Source organism: Lathyrus oleraceus, chromosome 1 (assembly GCF_024323335.1).
Source record: "Lathyrus oleraceus cultivar Zhongwan6 chromosome 1, CAAS_Psat_ZW6_1.0, whole genome shotgun sequence".
NCBI classification, from domain to species: Eukaryota; Viridiplantae; Streptophyta; class Magnoliopsida; order Fabales; family Fabaceae; genus Lathyrus; species Lathyrus oleraceus.
In genome coordinates, this window is record NC_066579.1 from 107904842 (window position 1) to 107921000 (window position 16159).

Genomic DNA, 16159 nt, shown 5'->3' on the forward strand with positions numbered 1-16159 from the left:
CAAGTAAACCCTTAACTCCACTCCTTGTTACCCAATTAGCTTCAATGTCGGACTTCGTCATGTGTAAAGCCGCGGCAACTTCTTCAGACTTCGGAACCTTTTCTAAACCACTGAAAGGTATTTGATCAAGGATAGGTATCCCAAGCAGTCTGGAGAATTCTTCTAGTGTAGGTACCAACTGATAATCTGGGAATGTGAAGCAATGATGTTTAGGGTCGAAGAACTGGAATAAAACTTTCATCATATCTTCTTTGAAACCAGTGGTAACCAAATTGAGGAGAGAACCGTGTTTCTTGATGAACTGGCATGATCGGAAAGTTCTGACACTAAGTTCTTGAGTTGAGGAGAGATTGCTACAAGATTAATCCGGATGGTCTTCCTGGGAGCCATAGCTTTACAAAACAGAGCAAAGTTAAATCCCTAAGTCCTTGAAATGGTTAGTACAATGTTATGATGTCATGATGTTATGATGTTATGATGTTATGAGGTTAAATAAATAACAAGCGCAAGCAAGTCACACAACCATCATCCCTAGGTTTTAAGGCTTGCATGAGTTCCATAGGTAAGTACCCTCCCCACTGAAGTTTAGTTGGTTCAACCTGTCCTAGAATAGTAACCGGGTTCTAAAAGGATCTCCAATCATTGACCTTCCCTCAAGTCCACTTCAGTGCAACACCAAGTGGTTGACCGAAGCTTCCCTAAAGTCCAATCTCAAGGAGTGTAGTATCGAGTCTCAACCAACCCCAGTCGGAACCGAAGTCAGTTATCTCACTACTTTCTAATGGCCAGGATGAGTCAATTAGGGTTCTAAAGGTCTGGTTAATGCTTTAATGACACCACGCGAATGCCAAATTTTTCCTCAAGTAAACATGAGGAACATCAGGACATCCAAAGTGTCACATTAACCGTAGCCATCGTTTTAACCATTCCAGTATACGCCGGATAGTCGCGATGATCTATTGCTACTTACCTAAGGTACACTAGATCCGGGTGTAGGATCTTTCACTCAAGAATACCCAAGCAATCCCTTAAAAGTAAATCAGACAATTTTAAATAAGTGATCTTGTTTTTTAAGGTAACCTCTCTTGTAATTTTCCCCAGCAGAGTCGCCAGTTCTGTCATACGGTGAACTGACTTGGGGTGTTTTGCTTTTTATCGCAATGTCGCGGATAGCAAGAGTCGCCACCGACTTTTCTTTTATTCAATAAGGAAAGGTGGAAAAGAACAGGAAAGACCTCAATAGATTTTGGGTTCGGGAGGTACATTATACAAAGGGAAGGTGTTAGCACCCTTTGTATCCATGGTTATCCATGGGCTCTTAATTGCTGGATCACTTATATTTTTGTCTGAAAAGTGTTGGTGAATTGTTTAAAAATGTTTCGAAAAGAGAGTTTAACTTTGTAATGATTCTCGTATGAATGTATACAAAGTATTTATCTCGTTTGATTTCGAAAAAAAGGTTTAGAAAAATGTAACTTGGTAATGATTCTAGTATGAATGTATACCAAGTGGTGATTTTCTAGGATTTGCAAGGTGTGAGGGGTGGAAAATGTTTTAGGTTATGATCCAGTAATTGAGAGTTATACCTTCCTAAGGTCGTTATGGGCATTTCCTATCCTTATGAGGGTAAAACTGTCCTTACTATTGAGAAGTAAGTAGTTTTATCCTTTGGATGTAAAAGGGTCATCGTAGGGTCATCGATAGGTCATTGAAGGCAACAGTTGTAAGGATACCTTAGCATTCGAAGGGACGATCATCATTTAACCGTAGGCTACACCGAAGGGTCATCGAGGGACAAAATCGTATTTTCGAAGGCAACATCCGAGGGACCATGATTTATTTTATGATGATTTAACCGAAGGGCCGTTGCTAAGTGTATCCCTACATTCGCGGGACATGACCGTTATACCGTAATACCGTAGGGCAAAAGAGAGGTCCAAGATCACATATTTAGAGGCCATGTTTTAAAGTTAATTAGGTAATTAGGGTGAATCTCCACATTAAAATCAATACATTAAAAATAATACATTAAAATTAATTACATTAAAATTAATTAAGCAATTTAGGGCAGCTCTTCACAAGGGTATCCCACAAATAAAGTGGAAGACCTAAACAACAATCTTTTCCTGGGGTGTGTGAACCTTTGCAACATTCAGCAAATGGGTTAGAATACCAAATCAGGGTGCAATCGAGGATTACACCGCAAAAGAAATCACAACAGTAATATGATCAGATAAACAATGCCTGGCTATGACAAAACATGAATGAAAAATCAGAATAGAAAAGTCGGCTACTGTCAGGTTCGCGCCTGCCTCGCCTAGCGAAGGCTTAGCGAATACTCGCTTCATGCTCGCTTAGCGACGTGCTAGCGAGCGACTGCGGATTCTGGTTTTGATATCAGTACAATTTCAACCAATTTTATGCCTTATGGCTTTCATTACAGCAATTATATGGTTAATCATTTAAGGTATTCAAGTGCACACTACAATTCACATGACAAACTTAAGATATTTTCATAAATTTAATCATAATGCCATATGCAAATTAAGAACATAAGGTAGTAATAGCAATGCCAACCTGTTTGTAATCGAATGGTAACCTTGAATTGGCCGACCGGATCGAATTGAGCGGAAGTGACCTTGCTGCCGCCGGCTTTTCCTTCAGGGTTTCTCGGAATTCTCAGGGTTAGCCTCCAGGGTTTTCCGTCTGTGAGCGCGAGGGTTTGCTTGCTAGGGTTCTCCTTTCGTCCTTTTTCGTTCTCCCCTTTTCATTACTGAAGTGCTGGTATTTATAATGCTCTTTTTCATGACCTAATGGGCTCAGAATGAAGCCCGAAATTTTCTGTTGTCTGTCAGCTTCGCTAGGCGAGCGTGTAGCGAACGTGTAGCGAACGTTCGCTAGGCGAGCGTGTAGCGAACGTGTAGCGAACGTTCGCTAGGCGAGCGTGTAGCGAACGTGTAGCGAACAGGCCAGTTTGGGCCATTTTCTGGATTGGGCCATTCGTGAGCTGGGCCTTTGTTCCTTTGAGATCAGTGTCATAAAAATGAGTCGGAGTGCCCTGAAAAATGTCTTGAAATATTAATGGGCAAATTTTGGGGTATGACAGTCAAAAACTTAAAAAAATTTCAAAACTCATCATTGCTTACCGTTATTTTCAAATATTCAAAAAATTTGATATGTATTTGATTTTTAAAAATATTTAATATGCAATATAGATTACGAGATTTTAAAAAAAGAAGATATATATGCACCTGATATTTGAAAAAGAGGTATTCCTTCATACATTCACTAGAAAGCAATGTTTTTTTTGTCAAAAAATTTAAAAAATTATAATATTTCATTCGTATAAACACAATTTTTTTTTTTTAGAATATATGATATTTCTACATACAAACACAAAAAATACGTTGTAATTCCAAAAAATGCAGTACTAGAAAAAACTTTTAAAAATTACAAAAACATTAATGAAAGGCAAAATGGTAAAAATACTAGTTGAGATGGGGGTGCGGCGACAAATTGGGGGATGGCAGGATAAATTCTAATAGCGATAGACTAGTGGGCCTTGTGAACCAAAGCTAAGCCTAGTCCAACAAAGATGCAAGCTTAAACCAGTACTAACATTTTTTATTTTATTTTCCAATTTCCAATTCTAATTCCAAGTAGTTGCAAAACGAAGCAATAGACCGCCGCGAGCGTCCCTGACGACTAGCACTCAAAACAATAGATCTAGCAAAAGATCCATATTTCATGCGCAATCATCTCGGTAGCTACGAGTGCAAACTCTGTTTAACTCTCCACAACAACGAAGGAAACTGCCTCGCACATACTCAAGGCAAACGCCATCAAACCAATCTCGCTAAGCGTGCTGCTCGTGAAGCTAAAGATGCTCCCACTCAACCTCAACCTCATAAGCGGAAGCTTAACCTTAAGAAAACTGGTATGGAACCCTTAATTCTTGTTTATTTTGTTTATTTGGTAATTGGAATGATTAATTGGATATATTTTGTTTGTTTGCAGTTAAGATTGGTCGTCCCGGGTATGGTTTAGAAGCAGGGTTGGCTAATGGTTTTGGGGGTGTAGCACTTTAAGAGACTATCTGGCAAAGACTTACCTATCAAGTCTGCACAAGTAAGCTCTCTTCATCAACTTAATTAAGTGCTTATTCGATAATTGCTTATTTTTTGGATTGACTTGTTCAAGTTTATTTACTAATTTAGTACTTGTGATGATAGAAGTTGAAATTAAGAGTAATGTATATTATTTTTATAAAGAATTTAGAATAGTTTTGATGTTGACTACCAACACTCTTTCGGGCAAAGGTTGAGGAAGCAATGGAAGTAGTGAGCCCAATCAAATAAGGGATCATTTTTTGGGCTGATCATTTTTTGGGCTGGTCATTTTTTGGTCCAGCAAGCAAGTAGTGAGCCCAATCAAAATTTAGTAAGAGACTTTCCTAATATTGTAATCAAACACTAACTGAAATAGTTGCTGTAACTGAAACAGTTACAGTAACTGAAAGACTAACCGAAACAGTTAGTTACTCTAACTGATTCAGTTTATAACTGAAACACTTATGCCATACAACTACATTATAGAGTTAACCATTTGAATCATAAAATCCTCATTGGGAATCATCATTTCACCAGTATCCGATATTTCAACCTAATGGCAACTTTCATTGAAAATGCTCCCACCGGAAATCCCCCTAACTCTTCCCCATAGCACTTCAGAAAATGATGCTGCCAATACCGAATGACTGAAGACTATCGCCATTTATGCTATTCAATACCTTTTAGTATTGGGTATGGTAGTTGGAGTTTAATTTCAACCATCCATACGCGACACAATTGACAGCAACAGCCGCTACAACATATTTTATTCCGATTCTGTTGCAGTTTTACATGGGTTTTTTTTCAGTGTTAATTTTAATTGCCGCTCTTGTAGAACCGACGAATAACCACAAAACAGAAACTGGCATAATTCTTCTGTCGATCTTGGGATTCGCATACTTCTTCTCAAATTTTCTTTCAAAAGATCAAGGTTTGAGATCTTTGTTTATTTGGTTCTGTGCGTTGGTTTTGGTTCTGATATGTAGAAAAGCCCGAGAGCTATTTCATCATCGAAAGAATAATCCCACTGTAAATCCTATCTCAAACGACAACCTTGGCGCTGAAGTCAACAACTCTGACACAGACACAACCAACCATAGGTTCAACGCATCTCCTGAGCATGTAACTGACGTAGCTGTGACCAGTTTAGAGGTTGAATTCAGCCGCTTAAACGCAGATGTGTCCGGTCGGAGCTCTTATGCATCTGCCGAAGATTGACAACTAAGCTGTATATCTTAGAATTTAACATCTTTTTCACTTGTATACTCTTTGTTCTGTGTATAATTGATCTAAAATCCTTACAAGATGATACTTTGATGTATGCCCCAATCTTCACCTCTTTGCTTTCTTTTGTGTGCTTGTTTTTGTTTGTTTCAGTTATTTTATTTTTAATCTTTCATTCTTGATATTTTTGATATTTATTCTTTCCCATGTTATTTTTAATCAGTCAAAACAAAAAACATGAGTGAAGAGACTAATGCATCAAGAAATAACCAAACTTGACTAATTAGTCAAAGAATAGGAAACTGAGTTGAGTTGATAGTAGTGCAGAGACATTAGGGGTTTAGATTATTTTCATTTATCTATCTATATATATATGGCCGATCGCTTAAACAACTATTATTTTATTTTTATTTTTATTTTTGTTGGTGAATTTAATAGTAGTCCTTGTTTGATTTCTTTCTATTACTATACATGCGTGATACTAATAGAAATTATAACATGTCATGAAATTAAATGACATAATTAACATATTTCAATAGAGCACAATTACAATTCATTAAGGCAATTTCAATAAATTAATCAAATAAAGAAAATTAATTTAAAATATTTCTCTCTCCACTAACCTCAAACTACAACTCTTAAAATAAAAATCACCAATTATACTTATTCTACCATATATATATATATATATATATATATATATATATATATATATATATATATATATATATAACACAACCACAACTCATTAGGGAAATTAATATAACCTATTATTTTAGATTTTTTTTTTAAGTTAAATATTTTTATCTTCAAAAAAGAATTATATTTATCCTTACTAACATATACAATTTGTAAAATCTCTAAGTAACAATCAAAATAAAAGAAGTTGTACAAGATATTTTCAATTATGTAATTAAGGACTCATGTGTCTCTAACAATCACACACCTAACAACTTTACTGTTTTGTTAGATTTATTTTGTAAGCAAAAACTTTTCAAATTTGATTTACCTTCAATTATTATTATTATTATTTTTATTATTATCATTTTAGTTTAAGTTTAAAAATTTATATCACATTATTTTTATAATATTATAATTTTTAAATTATTTTCAATTAAAATAATTTATAATTATATATTGAAAGTTATTTATTTGAATTATCTCAATTATTAATAATATTATCAAACTTATCTGAGCATCGCACGGATGTACGTCTACTACTATACATGTATAGCGTGATAGTAATATAAATTATAACTCTGTTTAACTCTCCACAACAACGAAGGAAACTACCTCACACATACGCAAGGCAAACGCCATCAAACCAATCTCGCTAAGCGTGCTGCTCGTGAAGCTAAAGATGCTCCCACTCAACCTCAACCTCATAAGCGGAAGCTTAACCTTAAGAAAACTGGTATGAAACCCTTAATTCTTGTTTATTTTGTTTATTTGGTAATTGGAATGTATAATTGGAAATATTTTATTTGTTTGCAGTTAAGATTGGTCGTCCTAGGTACCGTGTAACTAAACAATTTGATCCTGACACTAAGCAAAGATCACTCCTTTTTCAGGTTTTTCTTGGTTTCTTAACCCAAAAATATATTCTTTCATGTTTAAATGTATATTCAATTATAGGTAAAAATTGCTTAAATAACTTATTTGGTACAATTAAATAGACAAGAGGATTGTAAAAGCAATTTAGCTTAAATTATACATATAAGCTCTGAGGCACTGGCTGAAAATAATAGGCGTGTCTGTGTCGGTGTTGTTCCCATGTTTGTGTTTGTGCTTCATAGCATATAAGTTAGAACCTTTTAGTTCTTAGATTTTAATGGTTATATAGTTCTAACCAATTTTGGGAAAACTTGGAGGATTAGGAATAATGATAATATACAAAAAGATATAGGAATAAGAGGATTGTGAATGAAAGTGTTAGACAGAAAATTAGGGCAACGCAGAGTATATTAGTAGAAAATTTGATGGGTTGAGTCTCATAATAGTTGGGTTGTTTGGGTATGTGTTGACTCTTAGAAATGACAGTGGAGTAGTTTGGATAAAAAATACTAGTATATAACTGCATATACTAGGGGAACAGGCAGGGACACCAGGTATACTATAGGTCACACCATTAAGAGGGATTTGGATTGAAATTTTTTGTAATTAGGCACAATTTATTTATGATATGACATTATGATGTGATGATGTTGCTTATTCCATGTATACGACTCAGCGAGAGAAGGGTCTGGTGGTGATGGTGGTTGTTATCAATTACACTTCTTCTTGTGGGTATTAGGGTATAAAGAATGTTATGATAGGAGTGAAACTGTTAGGTAGAAAATCAGGGCAGCACTGTTGTGGAAAAGATGGTGGAGTTGTATATTGGTTGGTTTATTTGGGTATGTGGGGAGAAGACTTGTAGAAACATTAGTGTGGAGAATAAATTAGATGAAGGATCATAAAAAATTAGATGAAGTTGCATATTGGTTGATTTTAAATGGTTAGTCTTTGAACACAGTTCATAATAGAACATTATGATCATGATGCTGCTTAGCCCATATATTCGACTACGTGCAAAAAGATTGTGGTGGCGGTGGTTATTGATGTCAATAAACTTCTCCTCGTGACTTTTTCAACATTGAATTGTTCTAACATTGTTATATATGATAGATTGATAGTAATATAATTTCTTTGAAAATTTCTATTGATGCAGATTGAATATCCTGAGATTGAAGACCTTGCAAAGCCTAGGCATCGATTTATGTCCTCCTATGAGCAGGTAAACTATTAAGGCAAAGTTGTCAAATTATTTGTTGCATGTAGGCCATCTTTTAACATTTCAGTTTTTGTATGTATAGAGGGTGCAACCATTTGATAAAAGATATCAATATCTCTTGTTTGCAGCTGAACCATATGAAACAATTTCTTTAAAGGTAAATAATTGCTCTAGTTTATTATTTGTCGTGTCTAAGTCCTCGAATACGTTTGTTGAGCTGTGGAAGTTTATTTGTTTGTACTTGTTAATCTACATTTTCAGGTCCCTAGCTCAGAGATTGACAAATCCACACCAAAGTTTTTCTCGCATTGGGACCCAGATTCCAAGATGTTTACGGTCGGTACATTTAATCCTCTTAAATATCCATGAAGTAAAAGTTTGTCCATCCAAGGGTACATATTTTGTGTATTTGTAAAAGTTAATAATTCATGCATATGTATCATCCAAGCAAAACCATAAACTTTTCAAAAGAAAAAGAATGCTCACTGTGTTCTTGAAGAACTTTTTTGTAGATAAAACATCTTTTGATGAATTTTTTTTTTTGATATCAAAATATGCTAATTAAAACGCACTTAATCTTTAGACATCATAGAACCAGTTTGGCCGGTTATATCAAAATCTTTGCATTTTAATTGTTTTTCCTTGTGCAAACTAATGATTCAAGCAAGTAGTTAATTGTGGAACTACGATGAGTATTTCCATCCTTTCATGCATTCTCTTTATTCCTTTTGGTTGTGACATGCATGCATTGTTGATATTTTATTTCCACTAGCAGCTACTGACTCCAGAACTGTTGCTATGTCTGCAGCTGCAGTTGTATTTTAAAATCAAACCACTAGAGGTAACCAAACCACAGCCACCTGCATCTACTCCCAATGGCACCACAACACCCGGTGTTCCTCCAAGGCCAATGCCCTCAGCATCACAAGCTCCATTACCACCACCACCACCTCCTACCAGAGGGCTGCCTCCTGGCGCACCTTTGGGAAATCCTCCTCGAGCCCCTCCACCTCCAATGTCAGGATCAATGCCTCCACCACCTCCTATGTCTGCAAATGGTCCCAGACCTGTACCCGGTGCAATGCCGCCTCTTCCACCTCCAGCTCCCCTTGGCGCTCGACCTCCATCAATGCCACCTCCGCATCCTTGAGGGAATCCTCCAACTCAGTCACACGAGCAACTTTCTTAGAAGGTTTTGTTAACAACAATCATTAGATTCAGGTGAAGTTGAAGAAACCCGATTGTCCATGTCTCCTGTTACTGACCGATGTAGACAAATTTATAATGAAGATGCAAGAGCATAAGAAACAACATTTGTGAGACATATAAGACACTGAGTAGAAGAAGTTAGAAGACCAACAAAATTTATTTTGTATTAGTATTGTAGTATATTTTGCTTTATATGTATATACTTTATCGGGTTAATTGTCTAAGTGTTTTGTTAAAAATGTCAAAAACTTAAAAAAATTTCAAAACTCATCATTGCTTACCGTTATTTTCAAATATTCGAAAAATTTGATATGTATTTGATTTTTAAAAATATTTAATATGCAATATAGATTACGAGATTTTAAAAAAAGAAGATATATATGCACCTGATATTTGAAAAAGAGGTATTCCTTCATACATTCACTAGAAAGCAATGTTTTTTTTGTCAAAAAATTTAAAAAATTATAATATTTCATTCGTATAAACACAATTTTTTTTTTTAGAATATATGATATTTCTACATACAAACACAAAAAATACGGTGTAATTCCCAAAAAACCAGTACTACAAAAAAACTTTTAAAAATTACAAAAACATTAATGAAAGGCAAAATGGTAAAAATACTAGTTGAGATGGTGGTGCGGCAACAAATTGGGGGATGGCAGGATAAATTCTAATAGCGATAGACTAGTGGGCCTTGTGAACCAAAGCTAAGCCTAGTCCAACAAAGATGCAAGCTTAAACCAGTACTAACATTTTTTAATTTATTTTCCAATTTCCAATTCTAATTCCAAGTAGTTGCAGTAGTACTGATTTTTGAAGAGAACGAGCCAAGTGCGAACTCGAAGCAATGGATAGAGAATGGGGTTCAAAACCGGGAAACGGCGGAGCCGCGACGGCACAAAACGAAGCAATAGACCGCCGCGAGCGTCCCTGACGACTAGCACTCAAAACAATAGATCTAGCAAAAGATCCCTATTTCATGCGCAATCATCTCGGTAGCTACGAGTGCAAACTCTGTTTAACTCTCCACAACAACGAAGGAAACTACCTCGCACATACTCAAGGCAAACGCCATCAAACCAATCTCGCTAAGCGTGCTGCTCGTGAAGCTAAAGATGCTCCCACTCAACCTCAACCTCATAAGCGGAAGCTTAACCTTAAGAAAACTGGTATGGAACCCTTAATTCTTGTTTATTTTGTTTATTTGGTAATTGGAATGATTAATTGGATATATTTTGTTTGTTTGCAGTTAAGATTGGTCGTCCCGGGTATGGTTTAGAAGCAGGGTTGGCTAATGGTTTTGGAGGTGTAGCACTTTAAGAGACTATCTGGCAAAGACTTACCTATCAAGTCTGCACAAGTAAGTTCTCTTCATCAACTTAATTAAGTGCTTATTCGATAATTGCTTATTTTTTGGATTGACTTGTTCAAGTTTATTTACTAATTTAGTACTTGTGATGATAGAAGTTGAAATTAAGAGTAATGTATATTATTTTTATAAAGAATTTAGAATAGTTTTGATGTTGACTACCAACACTCTTTCGGGCAAAGGTTGAGGAAGCAATGGAAGTAGTGAGCCCAATCAAATAAGGGATCATTTTTTGGGCTGATCATTTTTTGGGCTGGTCATTTTTTGGTCCAGCAAGCAAGTAGTGAGCCCAATCAAAATTTAGTAAGAGACTTTCCTAATATTGTAATCAAACACTAACTGAAATAGTTGCTGTAACTGAAACAGTTACAGTAACTGAAAGACTAACCGAAACAGTTAGTTACTCTAACTGATTCAGTTTATAACTGAAACACTTATGCCATACAACTACATTATAGAGTTAACCATTTGAATCATAAAATCCTCATTGGGAATCATCATTTCACCAGTATCCGATATTTCAACCCAATGGCAACTTTCATTGAAAATGCTCCGACCGGAAATCCCCCTAACTCTTCCCCATAGCACTTCAGAAAATGATGCTGCCAATACCGAACGACTGAAGACTATCGCCATTTATGCTATTCAATACCTTTTAGTATTGGGTATGGTAGTTGGAGTTTAATTTCAACCATCCATACGCGACACAATTGACAGCAACAGCCGCTACAACACATTTTATTCCGATTCTGTTGCAGTTTTACATGGGTTTTTTCAGTGTTAATTTTAATTGCCGCTCTTGTAGAACCGACGAATAACCACAAAACAGAAACTGGCATAATTCTTCTGTCGATCTTGGGATTCACATACTTCTTCTCAAATTTTCTTTCAAAAGATCAAGGTTTGAGATCTTTGTTTATCTGGTTCTGTGCGTTGGTTTTGGTTCTGATATGTAGAAAAGCCCGAGAGCTATTTCATCATCGAAAGAATAATCCCACTGTAAATTCTATCTCAAACGACAACCTTGGCGCTGAAGTCAACAACTCTGACACAGACACAACCAACCATAGCTTCAACGCATCTCCTGAGCATGTAACTGACGTAGCTGTGACCAGTTTAGAGGTTGAATTCAGCCGCTTAAACGCAGATGTGTCCGGTCGGAGCTCTTATGCATCTGCCGAAGATTGACAACTAAGCTGTATATCTTAGAATTTAACATCTTTTTCACTTGTATACTCTTTGTTCTGTGTATAATTGATCTAAAATCCTTACAAGATGATACTTTGATGTATGCCCCAATCTTCACCTCTTTGCTTTCTTTTGTGTGCTTGTTTTTGTTTGTTTCAGTTATTTTATTTTTAATCTTTCATTCTTGATATTTTTGATATTTATTCTTTCCCATGTTATTTTTAATCAGTCAAAACAAAAAACATGAGTGAAGAGACTAATGCATCAAGAAATAACCAAACTTGACTAATTAGTCAAAGAATAGGAAACTGAGTTGAGTTGATAGTAGTGCAGAGACATTAGGGGTTTAGATTATTTTCATTTATCTATCTATATATATATGGCCGATCGCTTAAACAACTATTATTTTATTTTTATTTTTATTTTTGTTGGTGAATTTAATAGTAGTTCTTGTTTGATTTCTTTCTATTACTATACATGCGTGATACTACTAGAAATTATAACATGTCATGAAATTAAATGACATAATTAACATATTTCAATAGAGCACAATTACAATTCATTAAGGCAATTTCAATAAATTAATCAAATAAAGAAAATTAATTTAAAATATTTCTCTCTCCACTAACCTCAAACTACAACTCTTAAAATAAAAATCACCAATTATACTTATTCTACCATATATATATATATATATATATATATATATATATATATATATATATATATATATATATATATATATATATATATATATATATATATATATAACACAACCACAACTCATTAGGGAAATTAATATAACCTATTATTTTAGATTTTTTTTTTAGGTTAAATATTTTTATCTTCAAAAAAGAATTATATTTATCCTTACTAACATATACAATTTGTAAAATCTCTAAGTAGCAATCAAAATAAAAGAAGTTGTACAAGATATTTTCAATTATGTAATTAAGGACTCATGTGTCTCTAACAATCACACACTTAATAACTTTACTGTTTTGTTAGATTTATTTTGTAAGCAAAAACTTTTCAAATTTGATTTACCTTCAATTATTATTATTATTATTTTTATTATTATCATTTTAGTTTAAGTTTAAAAATTTATATCACATTATTTTTATAATATTATAATTTTTAAATTATTTTCAATTAAAATAATTTATAATTATATATTCAAAGTTATTTATTTGAATTATCTCAATTATTAATAATATTATCAAACTTATCTGAGCATCGCACGGATGTACGTCTACTACTATACATGTATAGCGTGATAGTAATATAAATTATAACTCTGTTTAACTCTCCACAACAACGAAGGAAACTACCTCACACATACGCAAGGCAAACGCCATCAAACCAATCTCGCTAAGCGTGCTGCTCGTGAAGCTAAAGATGCTCCCACTCAACCTCAACCTCATAAGCGGAAGCTTAACCTTAAGAAAACTGGTATGAAACCCTTAATTCTTGTTTATTTTGTTTATTTGGTAATTGGAATGTATAATTGGAAATATTTTATTTGTTTGCAGTTAAGATTGGTCGTCCTGGGTACCGTGCAACTAAACAATTTGATCCTGACACTAAGCAAAGATCACTCCTTTTTCAGGTTTTTCTTGGTTTCTTAACCCAAAAATATATTCTTTCAAGTTTAAATGTATATTCAATTATAGGTAAAAATTGCTTAAATAACTTATTTGGTACAATTAAATAGACAAGAGGATTGTAAAAGCAATTTAGCTTAAATTATACATCTAAGCTCTGAGGCACTGGCTGAAAATAATAGGCGTGTCTGTGTCGGTGTTGTTCCCATGTTTGTGTCTGTGCTTCATAGCATATAAGTTAGAACCTTTTAGTTCTTAGATTTTAATGGTTATATAGTTCTAACCAATTTTGGGAAAACTTGGAGGATTAGGAATAATGATAATATACAAAAAGATATAGGAATAAGAGGATTGTGAAATAAAGTGTTAGACAGAAAATTAGGGCAGCGCAGAGTATATTAGTAGAAAATTTGATGGGTTGAGTCTCATAATAGTTGGGTTGTTTGGGTATGTGTTGACTCTTAGAAATGACAGTGGAGTAGTTTGGATAAAAAATACTAGTATATAACTGCATATACTAGGGGAACAGGCAGGGACACCAGGTATACTATAGGTCACACCATTAAGAGGGATTTGGATTGAAATTGTTTGTAATTAGGCACAATTTATTTATGATATGACATTATGATGTGATGATGTTGCTTATTCCATGTATACGACTCAGCGAGAGAAGGGTCTGGTGGTGATGGTGGTTGTTATCAATTACACTTCTTCTTGTGGGTATTAGGGTATAAAGAATGTTATGATAGGAGTGAAACTGTTAGGTAGAAAATCAGGGCAGCACTGTTGTGGAAAAGATGGTGGAGTTGTATATTGGTTGGTTTATTTGGGTATGTGGGGAGAAGACTTGTAGAAACATTAGTGTGGAGAATAAATTAGATGAAGGATCATAAAAAAATTAGATGAAGTTGCATATTGGTTGATTTTAAATGGTTAGTCTTTGAACACAGTTCATAATAGAACATTATGATCATGATGCTGCTTAGCCCATATATTCGACTACGTGCAAAAAGATTGTGGTGGCGGTGGTTATTGATGTCAATAAACTTCTCCTCGTGACTTTTTCAACATTGAATTGTTCTAACATTGTTATATATGATAGATTGATAGTAATATAATTTCTTTGAAAATTTCTATTGATGCAGATTGAATATCCTGAGATTGAAGACCTTGCAAAGCCTAGGCATCGATTTATGTCCTCCTATGAGCAGGTAAACTGTTAAGGCAAAGTTGTCAAATTATTTGTTGCATGTAGGCCATCTTTTAACATTTCCGTTTTTGTATCTATAGAGGGTGCAACCATTTGATAAAAGATATCAATATCTCTTGTTTGCAGCTGAACCATATGAAACAATTTCTTTAAAGGTAAATAATTGCTCTAGTTTATTATTTTTCGTGTCTAAGTCCTCGAATACGTTTGTTGAGCTGTGGAAGTTTATTTGTTTGTACTTGTTAATCTACATTTTCAGGTCCCTAGCTCAGAGATTGACAAATCCACACCAAAGTTTTTCTCGCATTGGGACCCAGATTCCAAGATGTTTACGGTCGGTACATTTAATCCTCTTAAATATCCATGATGTAAAAGTTTGTCCATCCAAGGGTACATATTTTGTGTGTTTGTAAAAGTTAATAATTCATGCATATGTATCATCCAAGCAAAACCAAAAACTTTTCAAAAGAAAAAGAATGCTCACCGTGTTCTTGAAGAACTTTTTTGTAGATAAAACATCTTTTGATGAATTTTTTTTCTTGATATCAAAATATGCTAATTAAAACGCACTTAATCTTTAGACATCATAGAACCAGTTTGGCCGGTTATATCAAAATCTTTGCATTTTAATTGTTTTTCCTTGTGCAAACTAATGATTCAAGCAAGTAGTTAATTGTGGAACTACGATGAGTATTTCCATCCTTTCATGCATTCTCTTTATTCCTTTTGGTTGTGACATGCATGCATTGTTGATATTTTATTTCCACTAGCAGCTACTGACTCCAGAACTGTTGCTATGTCTGCAGCTGCAGTTGTATTTTAAAATCAAACCACTAGAGGTAACCAAACCACAGCCACCTGCATCTACTTCCAATGGCACCACAACACCCGGTGTTCCTCCAAGGCCAATGCCCTCAGCATCACAAGCTCCATTACCACCACCACCACCTCCTACCAGAGGGCTGCCTCCTGGCGCACCTTTGGGAAATCCTCCTCGAGCCCCTCCACCTCCAATGTCAGGATCAATGCCTCCACCACCTCCTATGTCTGCAAATGGTCCCAGACCTATACCCGGTGCAATGCCGCCTCTTCCACCTCCAGCTCCCCTTGGCGCTCGACCTCCATCAATGCCACCTCCGCATCCTTGAGGGAATCCTCCAACTCAGTCACACGAGCAACTTTCTTAGAAGGTTTTGTTAACAACAATCATTAGATTCAGGTGAAGTTGAAGAAACCCGATTGTCCATGTCTCCTGTTACTGACCGATGTAGACAAATTTATAATGAAGATGCAAGAGCATAAGAAACAACATTTGTGAGACATATAAGACACTGAGTAGAAGAAGTTAGAAGACCAACAAAATTTATTTTGTATTAGTATTGTAGTATATTTTGCTTTATATGTATATACTTTATCGGGTTAATTGTCTAAGTGTTTTGTTAAAAATGTCAAAAACTTAAAAAAATTTCA

At 34.8% G+C, this 16159-nt stretch overlaps 1 protein-coding gene and 1 pseudogene across 1 annotated transcript in view; both read left to right on the plus strand.

Moving 5' to 3' along the window:
• LOC127094263 (uncharacterized) overlaps window positions 1-9256 on the plus strand; it is a 35027-nt gene extending 25771 nt beyond the window's left edge. The window contains exons 3-7 of the mRNA XM_051033121.1: window positions 6847-6904; window positions 8044-8109; window positions 8189-8263; window positions 8368-8442; window positions 8915-9256. Coding sequence (XP_050889078.1) covers window positions 6847-6904; window positions 8044-8109; window positions 8189-8263; window positions 8368-8442; window positions 8915-9256 — 616 coding nt within the window. The remainder of the gene's footprint in view (window positions 1-6846; window positions 6905-8043; window positions 8110-8188; window positions 8264-8367; window positions 8443-8914) is intronic.
• Window positions 9257-10165: 909 nt separating this feature from the next.
• LOC127094270 (uncharacterized) lies at window positions 10166-15837 on the plus strand (annotated as a pseudogene).
• Window positions 15838-16159: the final 322 nt, after the last annotated feature.